The 23,476-nt window shown below is 41.7% G+C and overlaps 1 protein-coding gene across 5 annotated transcripts in view; it reads right to left on the reverse strand.

Annotated features, from left to right (window-relative positions):
* Positions 1 to 23,476, reverse strand: part of plxnb1b (plexin b1b) — a 379,174-nt gene that overhangs the window by 47,624 nt on the left and 308,074 nt on the right. For all 5 annotated transcript variants that reach the window (XM_072280878.1, XM_072280877.1, XM_072280876.1 and 2 more), the window contains 6 exons: positions 22,052 to 22,228; positions 19,805 to 19,985; positions 5,911 to 6,153; positions 4,496 to 4,672; positions 3,573 to 3,721; positions 1,323 to 1,423 (listed from right to left, as the gene is read on the reverse strand). In XM_072280878.1, the coding sequence (XP_072136979.1) occupies positions 1,323 to 1,423; positions 3,573 to 3,721; positions 4,496 to 4,672; positions 5,911 to 6,153; positions 19,805 to 19,985; positions 22,052 to 22,228 (1,028 nt within the window). The remainder of the gene's footprint in view (positions 1 to 1,322; positions 1,424 to 3,572; positions 3,722 to 4,495; positions 4,673 to 5,910; positions 6,154 to 19,804; positions 19,986 to 22,051; positions 22,229 to 23,476) is intronic.

Here is a 23,476-nt window from a genome sequence, read left to right on the forward strand (position 1 = left end):
TAGGATTGGACAGGAAGGGGGGAAGAAGAGTGAGGGGAAGTGAAGCCAGGCAAGGGGAGCACAGGTGGGTGAGGGAAGGGGGATAAGTGAGGAGCTGGGAGGTGATAGATGGAAAAAGTAAATGGCTGAAGGCGGTGGTCCTCAGAACAGCCAGTTCTCATCAGAGGATCAGAGATGGAGAGCATCAGCAACTGTTAAATCCTCGGTGTTAATATTTCGGAGGACCAGCCCTGCACCCACCATGTAAATGCAATTACCAAGTAAACACGGCAGCACCTCTACTTCCTGAGGAGGTTGCGAAGATTTGGCATGACATGTAAAATTTTGCCAAACTTCTGCAGGTCTGCAGTGGAAAATATATTGACTGGCTGCATCGCAGCCTGTAATGGAAACACCAATGCTCTTCAACAGAAGATCCTATAAAAAGGAGTGAATACGGCCCTGTCCATCACAGATAAAGCCCTCCCCAGCACTGGACACATCTACACAAAATGTCACAGGAATGCAGCGTCCCCCACCACCCAGGACACGGCCTCTTCTCGTTGTTGCTATCAGGAAGGTGGTGCAAGACTTTCAGGACCCACACCACCAGGTTCAGAAACAGTTATTACCCCTCAACCATCAGGTTCTTGAACCAAAGGGATAATTTCACTCAGCTTCAATTGCCCTATCATTGAAATGTTCCCACAATTATGGATTTATTTCGAAGGACTCTTCATCTCATGTTCTTGATATTTATTGCTTAGTTATTCAGTATTATTTCTTCTTTCTCTTCGTATTAGCACAGCTTGTTGTCTTTCGCACACTGGTTGAATGCTCAAGTTGCTACAGAATTTCACTAATTCTGTATAGTTATTACTCCATTATGGATTTATTGAGTATGCCTGCAAGAAAATGAATCTCAGGGTTGTATACGGTGACATATACGCGCTTTGATAATAAATTTACTTTAAACTTTGAAGGAGGAATCTGATATGGGAGAAAGGGAAGGAGGGTACCGGGGGAGGTGATAGGCAGCTGAGGAGAAGAGGTAAGAGGGGAGCCAGAATGGGGAATGAAAACAGAAAAAAGGGAAAGGGGAGAAATTACCAGAGGCTAGAGAAATCAATGTTCATACTGTAGGGTTGGAAGCTGCTACTCCAACCTGAGAGAGGCTTCACTGTGGCAGCAGGGCAGACACGTTGGAATGGGAATAGGCAATGGAATGAAAATGAGTGGCAGTAGTATAACCTTGCTCAGTAACAAACCAATGCAGCACTTGGCTTTTATGCACATATGTGAAATAGGCGTGAGCAATACCTTTGCACAACATGCAACTCTACCTGTGAACTCCTTCTTGCATCGATCGCGGACGCTGGTTTCTAGGTTCTCCAACTGGATCTGTACTTTCTTGTAGTCTCTCAGAGCTTGTTTACTTTTCCGCCTGTCACGAGAGGAAATGAGACCACGTTACTCACTGTCACGGATACAAGCGTGATCTTTACGGCACGCTATGGCTCAGGTGCTTCATCCACTGAGACAATGACAGGAGGGGGGAGGAAGCAAGATGAGGTGACACAAGCAGGAATTGCTACCCAGACCACAATGTATAAAACAACACTCACAACACGCTGGAGGAACTCAGCAGGTCGGGCAGCATCCGTGGAAAAGATCGGTCGACGTTTCGGGCCGGAACCCTTTGTCAGAACTGAAGAGGGGAGGGGCAGAGGCCCTATGAAGAAGGTGGGAGGAGGGTGGGAAGGAGAAGGCTGGTAGGTTCCAGGTGAAAAACCAGTAAGAGAAAAGATAAAGGGGTGGGGGAGGGGAAGCAGGGAGGTGATAGGCAGGAAAGGTGAAGAAGGAATAGGGGAAAACACAATGGGTAGTATGGCCCGAAACGTCGACCGATCTTTTCCACGGATGTTGCCCGACCTGCTGAGTTCCTCCAGCGTGTTGTGAGTGTTGCTTTGACCCCAGCATCTGCAGATTATTTCGTGCTTCCAATGAATAAAACGTTGCCTCGCGCGTTAATAGAGTGGTTAAGGCAGCGTTACGTGCACTGGCCTTCATTAGTTGGGGGATTGAGTTCACCAGCCGCGAGGTAATGTTGCAACTCTATAAAACTCTGGTTAGACCTCCAGAGGATTGTGATCAGTCCTGCTTCCACAGGATGTGGAAGCTTTACAGAAGACGCAGAGGAGACTTTCAGGACACAACCTGGATTAGAAGGCAGTCGTATGAGGATGAGGAGCAATGTGATAGAGGTGTATAATGTTGAGAGGCAAAGAGAGAGTGGAGAGCCAGCACCTTTCCCCACTGGCCGATACCAGAGGTGAGAGGAGGAAAGCTGAGGAGAGATGTCAGAGATTATTTTTCCCCCACACTGAGTGGTTAGCGCCCAGAATGCACTACTAGGTGGAGGAAAGCTGAGGAGAGATGTCAGAGATCGGTTTTTTCCCCCCACACTGAGTGGTTAGTGCCCAGAATGCACTACTAGGTGGAGGAAAGCTGAGGAGAGATGTCAGAGATCGGTTTTTCTCCCCACACTGAGTGGTTAGCGCCCAGAATGCACTACTAGGTGGTAGAGACTGTTACCACATAGATATTTAAAAGACTCTTCGATAGGCACATGGAAGTCAGAAAAATGGAGGGTTACGGACGGTGTAGGAGGGAAGAGTTGGATTAATCGTAGAGTAGGTTTATGTAGGTGAGCACAACAGATTGTGGGCCAGATGGCCCAAAATGTGCTGGACTGCTTAATGTTAGGAATCTGGAAACTCTAACATTGATAGTGGGGTAAAACCTCTCACATTCAATGCAAAAAGCTTCTTCCTAATCAAACAGGCCACCAGTCGGAGCAGAAAGACCAGAGAGAGGGGAGTGGTATAAAACAGCAGCTGCTGCCTGGCAGTTGGAGCGTGGCTTTGCTCCACCTGTCATATCGGGGAACTCTTCACTTCCCAAACCCAGTGGAGCAGTGAAAAAGCATGAATGGCTGGTGGAAGAGAAATGAACAGACCTCTGTCACTTTCACAACTGATTTCATATGGACCCTTTTGGGGCAGAGTGAGTGGAAACAATGTAAGCAGATGTTGAAATTTGGAGCAAAAATGAAATTAACCATCGGAGGAACCTAGTGGATCAGGCAGTATTGTGAAGGGAATAAGACAGTTAGACATCCAGATGTCCCAAAACAGTTGGCTGTCTATTTCTCTCCACAGATGCTGCCTGACCTGTTTTTTTGCAGAACGAAAACAATGATTAGATCATCATCCAGTACCATTGATCTTAAATTAAGCTCTATTTTTCTAGTTACTGAGACACAGTGCAGACTAGGCCTTTCCAGCTCTTTGAGCTGGACCACCCAACAACTCCTGATTTAACACCAGCCTAATCACGGGACAATTTACAATGTCCACTGTATCTACCCAGTACGTCTTTGGATTGTGGAAGGAAACCAGAACACTCAGAGAAAACCTATGCATTCCACAAGGAGGACATGCAAACTTAGAGACCCTGAAATGCACTAACTTCGCGCTAACTATTGCAGCACCTCAAAACTGCAGCGAGAACATGACTTAACCATAGAGTACCTGTAAATAAGGACAATGATCAAGACGATCAATGCCACGATGGATGCTCCTACGCCAAGTCCAATCTGTGCCTCCAGGGGGAAGTTAGACTGACTCTCTGCATCATATTGGATCTTTCCAAGTTTGAAACTCAGTTTTCCCATCTGCACCTGCGAGAACGAAGATGGAAAGGGAGAAACAAAATGAGAAACAGACAGTGCCAACTGAAAACTATGCAGTTTTCTTTTAGGTTTGAAAGACATCTAGTTATATTCAGTAACACTTTTCCCTCTAAGTTTGGGCAATACAGTAACTGAAATGCTCCCACGCACATTGTCTTTGTTGCCCTGCAGCTGGAATTGTCTTTCATATAATGTTAATTGAATTTAGAAATTACGCTAATAACATTTTGAAATCTATGCTAATATAATGGTGAAATGACCTGTAATTAATTGTGTTAACGAATATAATCCATAAATTTTCTAAATAATAAACAAACCACAACCTTTACTTTTGAAACATTTTATATTTATACTGTTAACATATTTATACTGTTGGTGCTTAAAGTGACAACACTGTCACAAATTGAAACAATAAACATAGAATGGAAATCCGTAGCTCATTGTTAATAAACTGCCAGTACGCTGAATGCCGATGCCATCTAAGTTTAAAAGTTTATAAAATATGGAAGATTTTTCTTTTGTTGTATTGTACGTCTTTAAACCCTTCAATTAATAAATAAAACCAAAAGTATGTGATTTTTTTCAGTTTTCATTCTGAATATTCATAGTATGCATATTACAAAAAACATTTTAAGTGTCACACAAATTTCAGGCCACGTAAAAAGTTCCTGCTCAGAGCAATGACTGGCCTGTGCAGCTGTAAAAAAAGAGTGAACGTTGTTCAGTATCAAGTATGCCATATGCCAGACATATTTAACTTACTATAAATTCCGGTAGCATGTCCGTGCTGTCACGTTTACTCCTCCTCCGTGGGGCAGGCTGCTCTGAGGGAGGCTGGCAGTACAGGTGATTCCCAGTCAGAGTTTTCACAAGGCACATCCCCTCACCCACCATTGCTACCACCTCCTCCTTTGTAATCGCAAGATCCAGGTTTTCCCCCTGTAGGAGAGAGAAACTGAAATCAGACAAGTGGAGAAGAGACTTGCTTTATTCACAATGAATAATAGTGAAATAAAATTTGACTGCAGTGGTAATGTACACCTGCTCATTACTGCAAATATAAAATCAGCCAATCATGTGGCACAACTTAATGCATAAAAACATGTAGAAATGGTGAAGAGGTTCAGTTGTTGTTTAGATCAAACATCAGAATGGGGAAGAAATAAATCTAAGTAACTGTGACCGTGAAATGATTGCTGGTGTCAGACAAGGTGATTTGAGTATCTCAGAAACTGCTGGTCTCCTGGGATTTTCATGCACAGCAATCTCTAGAGCTTACAGAGAATGTTGAGGAAAACAAGAAACATCCAGTGACTGGTAGTTCTGTGGGTGAAAACACCTCGTTAACGTGAGAGGTCAGAGGAGAATGGCCAAACTGATTCAAGGCGACAGTAACTCGAATAACTGCGTTACAACAGTGTGCAGAGGAGCAGCAAGGCAACAATTTGGAAGTTGAGGCTTGTTTGGTTAGAGGGGCAAATGAATCTGAAGGAATAAAGATAGGTCTTCCGAGAGCAATTAAATCTGAGGAAATAATGTCAGACCATATACAAGAGACAACAAGGAACACTGTCAAATCATGATGGGGAAGGTGTGGGGAGAAAATAAATTATAGGCAAGAAAATGTGGGGGTTTAATCGTTGATGTGGGGTTGTAATCAATTAATAGATGTCAAAAGTTTCCAACCGTGTAGTGAATTGGAGAAACAATATCATATTGAAAAATTCCTTCCAAAAATCCAGTCTAATTTAGTATTACAGCCAGCAAAGTGGAAAACATTTTTTTTTTAGGAATATACAGTTTGTTAGAGTTATTATCAATCACCTGAGGGAGTGTATAATTAAACTAAAACGGCAGATATAGTGTTTGAAAAATATATCAAACATAGCAGTTCTTCAAAAAGGTACAAGTATAGACTACATGAAATGTTGCTGCTGAGATAAAAACCATCTGCAATATCAAAGAATGCATCACGTTAAACACAAAATTTTGCAGATGCTGGAAATCTTGACTAACACGTGCAAAATGCTGGAAGAATTCAGCAAGTCAGGCAGCATCTACAGAAAGGAATAAAGAGATGACATTTTAGGCTGAGACCCTTCATTAGGACTGGAAAGGAAGGGGGCAGAAAGTGGGGGAGGAAGAGGAAGGCGTACAAGCTTTATAAGTCATTGTACCTCTACAGAAAGGACACTGCCAGGCTTGTGTCTGTAAGGTTTCAAAGGGTCGTCTGTGTTGAGCGGTTTCAGTATGGGGTCAGGCTTGTACGTGAACTTGGTTGGACTGATTTCATTGAAGTTGAAGCACAGGCCATCCATGATGAAGTGTACAGTGATCACTGCGCCGTTGATGGGAGCCTCGATCGATGGCGTTTTGCAAGTCATGAAGGAGGACGAGTTCACCTGGCAGGACTCATAAAACTGAAAAGTTGGAGATGGGAAACAAACAGTGGTGAGAAGAACGTCAACTATATCCAACCGTCAGCATTACAGCAATTATCCTGTGCATTTTACCAGTGAGGGACTTCGCTGACAAGAGTAAAGGATTAAATAGATTGTATTATTTTGGTTCCTGTGAGATCCCACAACCAATGATCTCACTTTGAGGACCCTTCTCATTTATTACTATTTATTTACATTTGTACGGATTGTTGTCTTCTGCACTCTGGTTGATCTTTCATTGATCCTGCTATGGTTACTATTCTACAGATTTGCTGAGTATGCCCACAGGAAAATGAATCTTGGGATGGTATATGGTGAATTTTGGGGTTTAATTTACTTCGAACTTTAAACTTCTCTGCTCGCTGACCTAATCAGTTGTTTCGCGGGACTTCAGGTCCGTGAAATGCACATTCTCTTGTTGAGGGAATGTTTTCCGTGGCCACCATGGTTCTCATAACCCACAGTGTAGTCAGCTGGCAGAACCCAAACTCTTGAGTTTTCAAAATTCATCATTAACTTTTGTCATTCTTCAGTACAGGAGAACAGAACGATTGTTACTCCAGATCCGATATAGCATTAAAAATACAATAAACATAAAGAGCACCATAAAAAAACACAATAATTATAAATATAAAATCAACTCTATAAAGCACACGGTACAAGTAACTGTTATATACATTGTATGTACATAAACTGATGGTAGATGATGTGTATGTAGTGGTGGGGGGGGGGGTTGTGGGAAGAGTTAATGGGTGGAGGTACTGATCTGCCTGATGGCCTGGGACAATTAACTGTTTCCGGGTCAGAAGGTTCTCTTCCCTGAAGGGACTAGGACGAACAGTCCATGTGCAGATATTTCTGTCTTTATCCTGCACCTGTGCTGGCAGGCAGGCTGGTGCTGCTGATGTATTGGGGGGTTTAACTACCCGTTGTAGAGACCTCCAGCCCGTTGCAGTCCAGTTTCTGTACCGTAGTGGTACTTTTGGAGCTTAAGCAACAAGTGGCATTCTTGCTGCCCGAACACACTCGGACAGCATGCTTCAGGAGGACGGACGGACACGGCTCACAACTGCGCAATCAGAGGGGAGCCAAAGAACTTCCAGGTATACAAAGAGGAAGCACGTGATTAAGGACACAGTCCAAACCCTTTGTGAGGGTAACTTGCTCCTTAACCAGTACTGTTTCTAAAAGGGGAGCAAGTTTCCTCAAGAAATTGCAGCCACAGCACCAAGAGTATGTGGAGGGTAAAGGGGAACAAAGACCTGGGAAGATTGAATCAGAATTAGATTTATTACCACTAACATATGCCGTGAAATTTGTTGTCTTGCGGCAACAGTTCAGTGCAATATAAAACAGTGAGGTAGTCTCACAGGTTCATTGTCCATTCGGAAATCTGATCGCAGAGGAAAAGAAGCTGTTGCTAAAATATTGAGTGCGCATCTTCAGGCTCCTGTACCTCCTCCCTGATAGTAGGAAAGAGAAGAGGGCATGTTCTGGGTGGTGGGGATCCTTAATGATGGATTCTGTCTTCCTCAGGCATCGCTTTTTGACGACATCCTTGATGGTGGTGAGGCTAGAGTGGATAAGTAAGTGGATAAGTGTTTCTTTTTTAGAATGGATAATGACGGGGCATAACTTAATTTTAAGTGTTTTAAAACTATGGGGGACACAAGTAGAGTAGACAATAGACAATAGGTGCAGGAGTAGGCCATTCAGCACTTCGAGCCAACACCGCCATTCACTGTGATCATGGCTGATCATCCACAATCAGCATCCAGTTCCTGCCTTCTCCCCATATCCCTTCACTCCGCTATCTTTAAGAGATCTTGAGATTCTGCAGGGAGCGCTCATGGAGTGAGGTCGTCTCTCTGGCTTCGCTCCATTCCCGTTATCCTTTTTAACCTATGATCTCCTTGATCTAATCAACTTTAAGTACACCAGAAGACTTACTTTATCTCTCTGAATTATCGATTAATTGACTTCCTTTTGTCAATCGCAACTTTTGAGCTTAAAAAAATGAGTACGAGATCTAAAACCAAAGATGGGAAAGACGCTGATGGGAACGGAGGAAAGAAGAAAGGTGACTCTAAACCAACGGAATTAACTTACGAAGTTATGGTGAAGTGTTTGGAGGAAATGTTTGAGCAGCATCGGATAAAATTATCTGAAAGTTTAACTGCTCAATTTGAACAACATCGTCAAAGCCTTAATGAAGATTTAAAATCAATCACGGAATCTTTGAAATTCCTGAATGCTGATGTTCAAAAACACGATGCAAAAATTTCTGAGCTGGATACTAAATCTCAGAAGACGGATACAAAAGTTGAGATCTTAGAGAAGAATCTAGCTTCGACTACTAAACAGCTCCAACAACTTAAATCCAAAGTTATTGATCTTGAGAATCGATCGAGAAGACAAAATTTACGTTTAATTGGCCTACCCGAGGACGTTGAGGTTGGAGATCCTGTAATATTCTTTGCTAAACTTTTAAAGGATTCGTTCGGTTCAGTTTTTCCCAACGATCCTCCATTACTCGATCGCGCCCATCGTATACCGTGGGTAAAGTCGGCAGCGGCTGTTTCCAAACCCAGACCAGTTATTCTTCGTTTCCATTATGTTAATGTTAAAGAACAACTTCTCCAGATCGCTCGTCGACAAGGGATGATCAAGTATCATCAGCATTCCTTCAGAATAGTTCACTACAGTCCTGAAGTGATGAAGGAACGACTGACTTTTAAACCTTTAATGTCGGAATGCTATCAAAAAAATCTCAAACTGGCACTACTGTATCCTGCACAACTCAGAATCTCTCTTCCCGATGGAAATCGTCGTGTTTTCCACTCTACAACTGCCGCTCGGAGCTTTTTGGATGATAATTTCCCATCTGATACAGATATCCTCTCTTAATCTGTGTTGGGTGCTTCCAGCACCAATTTTTTTTTTCTCCCTGGTGTTTTCCTTCAAAATAAACCTTCTACTACTGTGCGATGAAGGTTTTTTATAAGTTTAAGATTTTTGTTCTTTGTTCTTTACTATAGTGATTATTCTATAACTTATATAGAATATTTATCTTCTGTGAATAACATCACTTTCCCTTAGTTAACCTTTTGTTTTAATTTATCCTTTTTTGTTATTACTAATGATCCGATCCGACGGTCATTTGTAGTTATATGCTTCCTATTTTTGATTTTCGCATAACTAAAATGGCGACTTGTCTTTCTTTTTCTATAATTTTTATTTTCTTTTCGGGACGCCATGTTCTTATGCTTCTTCTTCCCATAATCCATTTTTCTTATTTTGGAAGCGTTTTTTTATTTATTCGTTTATAATTAACTAATTATATGCACTGATACTGGTTTCTTTTATTTTATATATTTTAGTAATTTTTACTATGGAGACTAATTTACAATACTGTTTATTTTTCACATATTAGTCTTTGGGAGGTCACTTATCTAACATATATTTTTGGAGTTGCCCCCTGCAGAAATGGGGTTAAAGTTAGTATTAGTTAGCGCTTTTTTCAGCCTTCTCTGGCTCAGTTCGGGTTTCTATTTGGGGTTGGGGTAGGGGGTGGTCTTTTTCTTTTTTAATTTTTTCTATTGGGCTGATTCAGAACTACAAAGATGTCCCCAGTGTCGAGATTTCCGGTTCCTCTCTAATCATGTATTCCTCTTCGGATTTCATGAGCTCACATTATGGTTAACCCCTTACTCACCAAAGGGTTAATTTTTAGTTATGGCTCATTCTATTAATTTTGTCTCTTGGAATACAAATGGTTTAAACCATCCAATAAAACGGAAAAAGATTTTCAAAATATTCCAAAGACTGAATGCTCATATTATCTTTGCTCAAGAGACTCATGTAAGGAAAGAGGACAGTCAACGCTTCTTTAAGTTTTGGAAAGGTCAACAATACCATTCAAATGCTCAAGCCAAAATTAAAGGCGTTTCAATTTTTATTGATCCCTCAATTACATTCCTTCATCAAGACATCATTTCAGATCCTAATGGCAGATTTCTGTTAATTACGGGGGTACTTTTTAATAAAAAGGTCGCTATGGTTAATGTTTACGCTCTGAATGTGGATTATCCTGAATTCTTTAAACATTTACTTACTTCCCTTCCTAATTTAAACAAGTATATGTTGATAATGGGCGGTGATTTTAATTTATGTTTGAATCCTATGTTGGATAGATCCACAAGTAGTCCGGCTTTACTGAATAAGTCGGCTACTATTATCAACTCTTTTATGTTGGATGCTGGGATTTCAGAAATTTGGAGATTTCTACATCCAAATGATAAGGAATTCTCCTTTTTTTCACATGTTCACCGTTCTTTTTCTCGAATTGATTATTTCCTGATTGACTCTCGTTTGATTCCATATGTAGTTGATTGTAATTATGACATTATTGCTATTTCAGATCATGCTCCATTGAAACTTTCCATCAAGTTAATGGATACCTTTTGTACTACCAGACAATGGCGATTTAACCCTATTTTGCTTCAAGATCAGGACTTTGTCAAATTTATAAAGGAGCAGATTGATTTCTTCTTTTCAACTAATACTACGGATGAAGTTTCCAACGGAACTGTTTGGGACGCCTTTAAAGCTTATATCCGTGGTCAGATTATTTCCTATTTGGCCGGTTTGAAAAGACGTATTAACAATGAAATACTTCGGCTGGTTGATAAAATTAAAAAAGTTGATAAAAAAAAATATGCTATTTCTCCTAGCAAGGAGCTGTACAAACACAGAGTTGAACTCCAATTGGAACATAGCTTATTATTAACATCCTTGATCGAAAATCAATTAATGAGAACTAGAAGTGATTTTTATATTCATAGTGATAAATCGGGTAAATTACTGGCTAACCAATTGAAATTTGATTTGGTTAAACGTCAAATTACTAAGATCCGCAAACAGGATGATACTCTCACAGTTGATCATGTTGGGATAAACCAAACCTTTCAAGAATTTTATACCTCTTTATATCATTCTGATTTTCCTCATCATTCTAATTTCATGCATGATTTTTTAAGTAAATTGAGTTTTCCGAAACTATCTCCCGAAGATTGCCTATCATTAGAAACTTCCATTTCAGAGGAAGAAATAATAACTGCAATCTCATCATTAAATTCCGGTATAGCACCCGGTCCCGATGGGTTTACAGTGGAATTTTAAAAATTTTTTTCCTCCATTCTTTCTTCTAAGTTGTCTAGAATATTTAAGGAAGCAATTAGTTTAGGTAAATTACCACAATCGTTTTATGAAGCCTCTATTTCCCTAATTCTTAAAAAGAATAAAGATCCTACGGATTGTGCATCCTATAGACCGATTTCTCTTCTGAATGTAGATTCAAAAATTTTTTCAAAAATTCTAGCTACTAGACTGGAAAAGGTGTTACCTCAAATTATTTCCATGGATCAAACCGGATTCATCAAAAATCGCTATTTATCTTTTAATATTAGGAGGTTAATGAATATTGTTTATACCCCCTCACTTACTACCCCGGAATGTATTATCTCATTAGATGCTGAGAAAGCCTTTGACAGAGTTGAATGGCCTTATTTATTTAATGTTTTTGAGAAATTTAATTTTAATTTGACATTTATATCTTGGATTAAATTGTTATATTACTCCCCGGTAGCCTCGGTCTGTACAAATAATTATAGATCTCCTTTTTTTCGTCTTTTTCGTGGTACTAGGCAAGGTTGCCCTCTTAGTCCTTTACTATTTAATATTGCTCTTGAACCTTTAGCAATTGCTATCCGTGACTCGCCAAATATTGTTGGTATTACCCGTGGAAATGAAATACATAAACTATCATTATATGCAGATGATTTGTTGTTATATATCTCTAACCCGGAGAAGTCAATTCCTGCTATCTTAGATCTGTTAGCTCAATTTAGTAACTTTTCTGGTTACAAATTGAATCTTAGTAAGAGTGAATTATTCCCTTTAAATGAGCATGTACCTATTTATGGACGTTTACCATTTAAATTGGTTACTGATTCATTTATATACTTAGGGATAACAATTACCAAAAAATATAAAGATTTATTTAAAGCTAATTTTTTACCTTTAATTGATCAGATTAAACTTTTATTTACCAAATGGTCCCCAATCTCTTTGTCTTTGATTGGTCGGATTAACGCTATTAAGATGATCATTTTGCCTAAATTTTTGTATATATTTCAATCGGTTCCAATTTTTATCCCAAAATCTTTTTTTGATAACGTGGATTCAAAAATTTTCTCATATATTTGGCAGAATAAAAATCCTAGGTTAGGTAAAAGATATTTACAGAAATCCAAGAAGGAGGGGGGACTTGCCCTCCCAAATTTTAGATTCTATTATTGGGCAATTAATATTAGATATTTAAAATTTTGGCTACAAGATTTGGACGCATCTTTAAACCCTCATTGGGTAAATCTTGAATCTAATTCATTACAAGGGTTTTCCTTGGGTTCGGTTTTAGGAACCTTACTTCCTTTTACTTCTTTTAAATCATATAAACAAATGAATAACCCAATAGTTAAACATACTTTACGTATATGGTTTCAATTCCGAAGATTTTTTGGGTTTAATCAATTCATTCTAGCAAGTCCCATTATATCAAATTTTCTTTTTCAACCTTCCATGATGGATCAAGCTTACTCTGATTGGAAAACCAAAGGTATAATATCTTTTCGCGATTTATTTTTGGATAACTGTTTTATGTCTTTTGATCAACTTTCTAATAAATATAACTTACCCAGATCTCACTTTTTTAGATATTTACAGATTAGAAACTTTTTAATTACTGTCTCTCCTAATTTTCCACACCCATATCCAATGGACACTTTGGAAAAAATCTTAGACTTAAATCTTTCTCAGAAAGGTGTAATAGCAATTGTATATAATATAATTATGAATTTATGTCCTGATGCCTCTAATAAAATTAAAGCTGACTGGGAAAGAGAACTTGAGATTAATATACCGACTGAAAAATGGGAAAAAATTCTTCAGTTGGTGAATTCATCCTCTGTATGTGCTAAGCATAGGTTGATACAGTTTAAAGTAGTTCACAGGGCTCATATGTCCAAAGATAAACTATCTCGTTATTACTCTTATATTAATCCAATATGTGATAGATGCCAGTCTGAGATTGCTTCTTTAACTCACATGTTTTGGTCATGTCCCTTGTTGGAGAAATATTGGAAAGATATTTTTGATATTATTTCAACGGTCCTAAGTCTAGACTTACAACCTCATCCAATTACTGCTATCTTTGGATTACCAATGATAGACTCAAATAATTTAACCTCTTCATCACGAAGGATGATTGCATTTCTTACTTTAATAGCTAGAAGGTCCATCTTGTTGAATTGGAAAGAGATCAACCCTCCTACAGTATTTCATTGGTTTTCACAAACTATGGTGTGTCTGAATTTGGAGAAAATTAGAAGTGCAGTTTATGACCCTTCTATTAAGTTTGAAAAAATTTGGAGGCCATTTATTCAGCATTTTCATTTGATGTAATTTGATCATTTCCAAACTGGTTTTATTTCTCTGTACTGTTGTTGGAGGGGAGTGGAGGCGTCGACGCTGAGGTTTTCTTCTTTTCCATTTTTAAGTTGTTAGTTTTGCCCAAGTCTTTTAGTTTAGTTTAGTTTTTTTTTTTCTTTTGGGATGGGTTTTTTTTTCTTTTTTTGTCTTTTTCCTTTTTTTTTTGCTTTATATTATCCGTGATCAGTTCTACAAGTATGGGAGTTTTGGTAATTTCCACTATTTGGTTTTGCAATTACTCTTTTTTTAAATGTAACAATACATCTCATATTATTTGTATTATTGCTATGTTTTGTTTCTATATTTTGAAATTAATAAAAAGATTGAAAAAGAAAAGAAAGAGATCTATCTAACTCTTTCTTGAAAGCATCCAGAGAATTGGCCTCCACTGCCTTCTGAGGCAGAGCATTCCACAAATCCACCACTCTCTGGGTGAAAAAGTTTTTCCTCAACTCCGTTCTAAATGGCCTACCCCTTATTCTTAAACTGTGGCCTCTGGTTCTGGACTCCACCCCCCCCCCCCCACCCCCGCAACGTCAGGAACATGTTTCCTGCCTCTAGTGTGTCCAGTCCCTTAATAATCTTATATGTTTCAATAAGATCCCCTCTCATTCTTCTAAATTCCAGTGTATACAAGCCCAGTCGCTCCAATCTTTCAACATATGACAGTCTTGCCATCCCAGGAATTAACCTCGTGAACCTACGCTGTACTCCCTCAATAGCAAGAATGCCCTTCCTCAAATTTGGAGACCAAAACTGCACACAATACTCCAGGTGTGGTCTCACCAGGGCCCTGTACAACTGCAGAACGACCTCTTTGCTCCTATACTCAACTCCCCTTGTTATGAAGGCCAACATGCCATTAGCTTTCTTCACTGCCTGCTGTACTTGCATGCTTACTTTCAGTGACTGATGAACAAGGACACCAAGATCTCGTTGTACTTCCCCTTTTCCTAACTTGACACCATTCAGATAGTATTCTGCCTTCCTGTTCTTGCCACCAAAGTGGATAACCTCACATTTATCCACATTAAACTGCATCTGCCCACTCACCCAACCTGTCCAAGTCACCCTGCATTCTCATAACATCCTCTTCACATTTCACACTGCCACCCAGCTTTGTGTCATCTGCAAATTTGCTAATGTTACTTTTAATCCCTTCATCTAAATCATTAATGTATGTTGTAAATAGCTGCAGTCCCAGCAGCAAACCTTGCGGTTCCCCACTAGCCTGCCATTCTGAAAGGGACCCGTTAATCCCTACTCTTTGTTTCCTGTCTGCCAACCAATTTTCTATCCATGTCAGAACCCTACCCCCAATACCATATGCTCCAATTTTGCACACTAACCTCCTATGTGGGACCTTATCAAAAGCTTTCTGAAAGTCCAGGTACACTACATCCAGTGGCTCTCCCTTGTCCATTTTCATAGTTACATCCTCAAAAAATTCCAGAAGATTAGTCAAGCATGATTTCCCCTTCGTAAATCCACGCTGACTCGGACCTATCCTGTTACTGCCATCCAAATATGCCGCTATTTCATCTTTTATAATTGATTCCAACATCTTCCTCACCACTGATGTCAGGTTAACTGGTCTATAATTCCCTGTTTTCTCTCTCCCTCCTTTCTTAAAACGTGGGATAACATTAGCTACTCTCCAATCTACAGGAACTGATCCTGAATCTATAGAACATTGGAAAATGTTTACTAATGCATCCACGATTTCTAGAGCCACCTCCTTAAGTACCCTGTACTCAATGGGAAAGGACCTATTTCCTTGAGTAAAGGAATCTAAAATCTACAGTACATTCCCTGGTTTTAAAATATTTTTGGGCAGAAGTGATAACAAATCACCCAAAGGAAGTTAGGCATCTGGAATTCATGCTCTGAAAAGAGATAGAGGCAGAAATTCGCACCAGATTCAAACAGCACTTGAATGTAAACAAGGTGAACAAGAACAGCCAATGCCTTTCAGGCACGGACCAGGTTTGAGAAGGTGAGAATTGTCTCGGCAGCTCTTTATCAACTGGCATGAACAAATATGGGTAAGTGGTGCCCACCTTGGTGTCCACATTTTCAAGGATCTCACCTGGTCCCTGAGCTCCTCCATCCTGATCAAAAAGGCAGCTTTATTTCCTGTGGAGCATCAAGAAAGCTCACCTCTGTCCCAGGATACTGACGGACTTTTACCGCTGTACCATTGAGAGCATACTCACCAACTGCATCTCAGTGTGGTATGGCAATTGTCCCGAATCGGACTGCAAAGCACTCCAGCGTGTGGTGAAAACTGTCCAGCGGATTATCAGCACCCAATTGCCCACCATTGAGAACATCTACCATAAACGCTGCCTGGGCAGGGCGAAAAGCATTATCATGGATGCATCTCACCCTAACCATGGACTTTTTACTCTCCTCTCATCCGGTAGGCGCTACAGGAGCCTCCACTCCCGCACCAGCAGGCACAGGAAGAGCTTCTTCCCTGAGGCTGTGACCCTGCTGAACCTCACATCACAGCGCTAAGCAGTATTGCATCCCTATTGTACTGTCTCTGTACTTTTATATTTGTGTGCTGTAGCACTTACTTTTTATTCACAGTTATTTTGTAAATAACACCATTCTTTGCATTTCTGGTTAGATGCTAACTGCATTTCATTGGCTTTGTATCTGTACTTGGCACAATGACAATAAAGTCGAATCTAATCTAATCTAATTTATTCCAAAACTCTGACTGAACAACGTGTTTAGTTACTCTAGAAGCCAAAGAGGCAGGTCTAGCTTGTCCACGCTCTCCCTGTAGAACTACATTGTCTTTCAGCAAGTCATGGTGGCCCAGTGCATCAGCCATGGCTTATTCAGTGCTGCTGTCATCCATTATTGAGTTCCTTCACCACCCAGGACATGCCCTTTTCATCACTACCATCAGGGAGGAGGTACAGAAGCCTGAATACATACACTGTACTTCTGTTGCAGAGCAACAAATTTCACACCATAATAAACCTGATTTTGCTTTCATCTTTGACTCACAAGGCTGAAGGGTCAAGTCTCACTCCAGTGGTACTGAGCAGTACTGCACTGTTAGAGGCAATGGTATCTGAAGGAACCAGACCGCTCTGTATCCTTCACTCTGTAATCCTGAAAGCAGATCCAGACATTAGAATACTGGCATCTTGCTGTGCATTAACAGGCAGCAACATTCTCTGCCACAGTAGTGTAGCTATTAACAGTTCGGAGTTCAATTCCAGTGACCTCCGTAAGCAAGTTTGTCCCTTCCTGTGTGTGTGTGTGTGTGTTTGTTTGTTTCCACCAGGCTTCTCTCGCAACCCAGAGTCGTACCAGTTAGTAGTTTGACTGATCATTGTAAATTGTCCTGTGATTAGGCTAGGGTTAAGCGGTGGGTTCCTGGCAGCATGGCTCCACACTAAATCTCTCAGTAAAAAAAGATGCTTTGTCTTAATTTACAATTATCACAGAGCTGCAGGGAATGGACTGGTATTTTGTTCTTTTCATGTGATGTGTTGTTGAATCAATATACAACTCTGCTGCTACTGAGTCAAACAGCTGACAGAAAAACCCACATAGAGATTAAACCAGGTACGGTCAAACTGTGCCAGGACTAAGCCTCCCATTTTGATCTTCAGCCAATGACTTACAGCTGATAAGCTGGTAAAATTACCACAGAGCTTCCTGCTGTCTAAATCCGTATTCTTTAAGCAGCATTAAAGTCTGCAGCTGGCTAATTCAGTCCTTATTCAACATGTAATTCTACTAATTATATACTGAATGTGTATTGTGAAATTTCCACACATCATACATCTCAAATTCAACTCATGTCCACATTCCCATTCCGACATGTTAGTCCACAGCCTCCTCTTCTGCCTTAATGAGGCTACAGTTAGGTTAGAGGAACCTGCCTTCCCTCATCTTCATTTCCCAATTCTGTCCTCTTAACTCCTCTCCTCGCCTGCCTGTCTCCACTCCCAGTGCCCCTTCTCTTTCCTTTTCTCCCATGGTTCACTCTCCACTCCTGTTAGATTCCTTCTTCCCCAGCGCTTTTACCTTTTCCACCTGTCACCTCCCAGCTTCTTACCTCATCCCCCTCCCCACTCACCTGGCTTCACCTATCATCTTCTAGCTTGTCCTCCTCACTCTCTTCCTACCTTCTTATTCGGGCTTCTTCCCCCTTCCTCTTCAGTCTTGCTAAAGGGTCTCGGTCTGAAACATCGACTGTTCATTCACTTCCATTGCTGCTGACGTGCTGAGGTCCTCCAGCATTCTGAAAGGGTTGTTGATACATCTCAAATTGCTGATTCTCTTCAATTATTCTGAGAGAATCAGAAATTTCAGGGGTGTGTGTGTGTGTGTGTGTGTGTGTGTGTGTGTGTGTGTGAGTGAGAGTGTGTGTGTGTGTGTGTGTGTGTGTGTGTGTGAGAGAGTGGTGTCTGTGTGTGTGTGTGTGTGTGAGTGTGAGAGTTTGTGTGTGTGTGTGTGTGTGTGTTTTTCTCTGAGTGTGTGTGTGTGTATATATATATGTATATATACACACACACTCAGAGAAAAATATATATATAAAATTGCAAATTTATATATATGTGTGTGTGTGTGTATGACTGTGTGAGTGTGTTAGAGTGTGGGTCTGTGCTTTTGTGTGTGTGTGTGTGTGTAAGTTTGACAACAGAAACGAGCGGAAAACCTCTTCTATTTTCATCTCTTTTGATGCTGCAACTACATGCCACCATTTGCTAGTCTGTGGCTGTTGCTATGACTGAATTCTTCCTTCATTGGCAGGCACCATTTTGTCATCAGCACAAAGTGAACTGTAACTCCGTCACTGACACTTCCAAACCCATCTTCAAAAGGAGGGGAGTTGAGAATGGGGCTAGCAAACGCACCCCAAAAAAACCCAGAGGTGCATAAACCACAACATCAGCTCCAAAGACCTGATTCCTCGGGGACGGAAGATATTCATCCAGCAGATGAATGAAGTTGTGTGGTGGAAGGAGAAGCCACAGGGCTGATCAACCTTTGGCCCAGGACGGAGGACCCTAGCGATTTGCTTTCAGCAGCCTCTGCCCCAGAATGTAGGTGTAATGGGCTGTAGATGATGTAGAAAACAAAGTAAACTTTAGTCATAAACAGTGGGAGTACAGTGTAGCTGGATAGGAAGATTTGCTTCTGCAATTTGACCTTATGCAATTTCCACTGCAGACTGTATTTTTTTTTAAACTGTACTTGCCTCACCCACAATGTCTCCCTGCACCCTACCCCACCAACTGCACACAGCTCACCCATGGGGTCCACCCACTGATTGTACCCACCTCATACTCAGGCACTCACCAGCCCCAGCTTGTACCACCCCTTGCCTGTGGGGCTCCCTCCCCCTCCCCAGTGACTGTATCTGCCTCACCCACCCGTGTGTCCCTACTTGCTCCATCCACCCGCGTCCCTACCAACAATTGTACCTGCCTCACCTATGCCTCGTGTCCTTTCCTGCCCCACCCTCCCGTATCCCTACTTTCCCTACCCACCTATGTCCCTACCCGCTTCACCCACCCCGTGTCCCTTTCAGCAGCTGTACCTGCCCCACCCATCCCCTTGTCCCTACCTGCCCCACCTCTCTGGTCCATACCAGCAACTGTACCTGCCCAACCCACCTCCTCATCCCTACCTGCCCCACCCACATCCTCGTCCTTACCCGCCCCAACCACATCCTCGTCCCTATCCGCCCCACCCAACCCCTTGTCCCTACCCGCCCCACCCACCTCCTTGTCCCTACCCGCAATCCCCCCATCCCCCTACCAGCAATTGTACCTGTCTCATCCACCACCAACTGTATCCAACTCACTCACAGGGCTGTGCAAGTCACACAGTACCCCACATGTTGACTGTACCCATCCCTGTGCTGTCCTGTTGACTGTGCTATCTTGCTCTAGGGTGTCCTGTAGACAACCTGCCTTCCAATTGGCAGTGATCACCTTACTCCACAGTGCATGGCTGCCTAAATCCAGTCACGTCAGCTGAATTGCTCGTAAACCTTTGCTTTCCTTCACCATCTTATCCAGTGAGTGGAACCAGATCGTCTCACCTCGTGAAAACTCGTCCCATTGGAACTGCTGTCCTTTGTCATTCTGCATTTCCTCCTCCACGGCCTGCTTTGTAACTTGGCTGATCTCTGTCGCCTATTCTTTGGGAGCAACCGTACCATCATCTGGGGTGTCTGCACTGCATCCAGGTTCTGACCTTGGACACTGATCACTCGTCCTCCACTGAAACAGGGCACAAGACCAGACAACAATCTTAATCAGGGAATGTCTCTCAAAGCTTTTCTGGAGTAGGTTCATTATTTGCTCATGTACCAAGACACAGCAAAAATCTTAATGTATACTGTTCATACTGATCAGATCATTACACAATACATTGAGGTAGAGCAAGGTAAAACAATAACAGAATCAGAATAGAGTGTAACATCTACCGAGAAAGTACAATGCAGGAGAACAGTAAAGTGCAAGACCGTATTGAGGTGGATTGTGAAGTCGAGAGTCCATCTTATCATACCAGGGAACCATTACAGCCTTCTAACGGCAGGGTATCAAAAGTGACCTTTTTGAGGTTGCAAAGACTCACTAGTACCTGAAGAGATGCATGGGGAAATCAATTTCTGTATCTTATCCGAAGTTTGCCAACCTAAGAATAGATAGCCCATTTCTGGCATTGTACATGTGTGTTGTGAATAGACTGGCCACTATTTTTCTCACCCCAATGCCACATTTCCGACATATTTCATTGTCAGTAGTACAGGAGGTAGAAAAAGAGGATGTGAAAGGTGCTATATAAATACAAGCCTCTCATAACAGCTCAATCGGTGGAGCCTACATTGAGATTTTTTTGGCCCGTTTATCACAACCTCAATCGTCATTCCAGTGGAAATAAGCTGGACCAGAACAACTTTACTATCAATCTAGTCATGCCATGTGGGGGCCTTGGCTATATATATATATATATATATATATATATATATATATATACACTTTTCTCTTTGTAAATGTATGTTTTTTCTGAGATCATAACCATATCTGCCATTTTGCTATGTGCAGCATGCTGTGTGGTGTTGGTAATGGGTTGTGCACCTTGGCCCCAGGGGGAACACTGTTTCATTTGGCTGTAATCATGTATGATTGAATGATAATTAAACTTGAACGTGAACTTGATGTGTCCTCATACATGGAGAAAGAACTTTGTTTCCAAGATTACACATTTCTTCCTTTGTAAAACCTGAGACAACCACAAATTCCCATCATATAGATGATTTTCAACAGGAGCGTGGGTAAAAAAGCATCAGGAAAGAGCACACAGAGAGCCTGAGAGCGGACAGTGGCCCTCAGCTCTGTGAGCCTGAGAGTGGACCAGGGCCTCAGCTCCATGGGCTTGATAGTTAATGTTAATCATTGCGTTTGCAATTTTTCATCTGGTTTCCTCCATGCATCTCTGAGTAACTCATAGATAATTACCCCATCTATGCCCTACATCCAAAGCTGTGCAACACCTGCTGAAATACAACTTCTAAGTCATGCTGCTGTGACAGCATTGCACAGAATCACTCTTGCAAAGATCTGTGGGAAATGAGCAGATCTCAGCCCGGTGCCGAGAACCCTTCCCCTATTGGTTCACTTCTATCACAGACGTTCATCATCTGAGACTTGTAACCCTCACCTCAGCCAGCAACCAAACTACCAATCACATAGCTCACACCCAACGCCAGCCCTCCCAGCTCACCGGCCTGCACCCTGATCACAACTGCAGGACCCAAAGACATGTCAAGCTCACCAACACCAATCCCCAGCCTCCCTTTCACCTCCAGTTGGGTCTACACTCTGTGATCCACTCAGCCCTCACCGTCCAACCTGACTGCTGCTTACGGTTTCACCACCTCCTCTGCTTGCTCTGCAGTAGTATGGTGCATGAAGCAGAGGCTTTCTCCAGCTTGACAGGGCCCCATATCTTGACAAAGTGGGCATGCATCCCAAATAGTGTTTGCAGTAGCAAGTATCAGCTCCACAGGTGGCAAAAAAATTGTGAAGACTGGCAACTGTGCAAAATAGTTTGTTTTACTTTTCTCTCATATTGCAAATCCTTAAAATTCACGTTCTCAGTTTTTTATTATCTACACAGTTTTGTACATTGGTTGTTTATGGATAATTTTTCATCAAACTCTATGGCATTTCCTTTCATTTTCTTGTAATTGCCAGCAAGAAAATTAATCTCAAGGTATTTTATGGTACCATTAACGCAACTGGATAATAAATTGACTTTGAACTTGTACAAATCAGCTCACCCCAGGAAGCTCTTGTCCGGTCGCACAGCAGTGATGTTTGGATCCTCAGTGTAGCTGTAGAAGACGTGATTCAGTTGCTTAAGAACATCACCATACATAGCCGTGATGGGCAGATCTCCGGTCTGGTTGTAGGGGGCTGTGCAACATTGGATGTGGTTGTCCTTCACCTCACCAGAGCTGCCAGGGGAGAGGTTCAATGAACAGTTTTAACCGAGAGAGCCCACATTTACAGATCCTCAAGAAAATCACCATCTTTCTTACCCATCAGATTCCAGCAATGGAAGCATTCAAGCTCATGCCTATCACCTTCCTAGCTGTCTGCTCATTCATCCTTCCCTGCCCTCCACCCCCGTGTATCTCTTTTTTATCTGTCTCCATCTGTCTGTATCTCTCAACAATGCTCTTTCTCCTCCCCTGTTAGTTCAATCGTCCCACCACTCTTCACCTCCACACTTCAGGCTCTGGTTTCACCAGTCCTCATCTCATCTCCCCTCTCCACTATCAACCCCAATGCAAGATTTGACCCCAAACATCAACAGTTACTTTCCATCCACAGATGCTGCAACACCCACTGGGTTCCTCCAGCAGATCATTTGTTGCTCCAGATTTCAGCAGTTGCATTCCTTTTCTATTTATTGTTACATTATCATCAAAATCTTTCCTTTCAGCCAGCAAATCGCTGGCCAGTGTGTGAGGATGTACGGAGGGAGCCCCCACTACACATAGACCAAGAACATCCTGAGTGCATGCCAAGTGAATTCAGGAGATATCATTAAGGATATTTAACTGGCCTCAGAGACCACGGGTTGGTGATCAGGAAACCAATGAGTCCTTCCTCAAGGGGATCTCTGCTGGATGGCCTGAGATGGGATGTCGGTTGCAAATAACATCTGATTCACCGATGTTGCTTTGAGGTCCAGTAACAGGTCTGCAGCGAGAGCTTAAACTCAAAAGGTTACTTTGATAAAGTAGGTTAGTAATATTATTCTTTAGAAAGGTCAGGCTAAGTCAGGCTTTCTGAGGTAAGGACATGTTCGGCACAGCTTTGTGGGCCAAAGGGCCTATATTGTGCTGTAGGTTTTCTATGTTTCCAAGTCAAGTGGAGTCCATTGTCCGATGCACAAGTACATAAGTGCACAGGTGTTACAGCAGAATCACAGACACACAGCGCTGGAGGCATAACACTCAGACAAAAAAAATTAAATTATATACAAATTGTACAAAAAAAGACCACAACTACCAAGGTGGTCATTAGGGTTGTGCCAGCTGGTTCAAGAAAGGAATGGTTGAAGGGAAGTTCTTGAACCTTGTGGTGTGGGACTTCACAGGCTTCTCTACCTCCTGCCTAATAGAACTGCGTGAAGATGGCATGGCCTTGATGGTGGGGATTTGTGATGATGGATGTTACCTTCTTGAGGCAGTGAT

Source organism: Mobula birostris, chromosome 16 (genome assembly GCF_030028105.1).
Source record: "Mobula birostris isolate sMobBir1 chromosome 16, sMobBir1.hap1, whole genome shotgun sequence".
Taxonomy (NCBI): Eukaryota; Metazoa; Chordata; class Chondrichthyes; order Myliobatiformes; family Myliobatidae; genus Mobula; species Mobula birostris.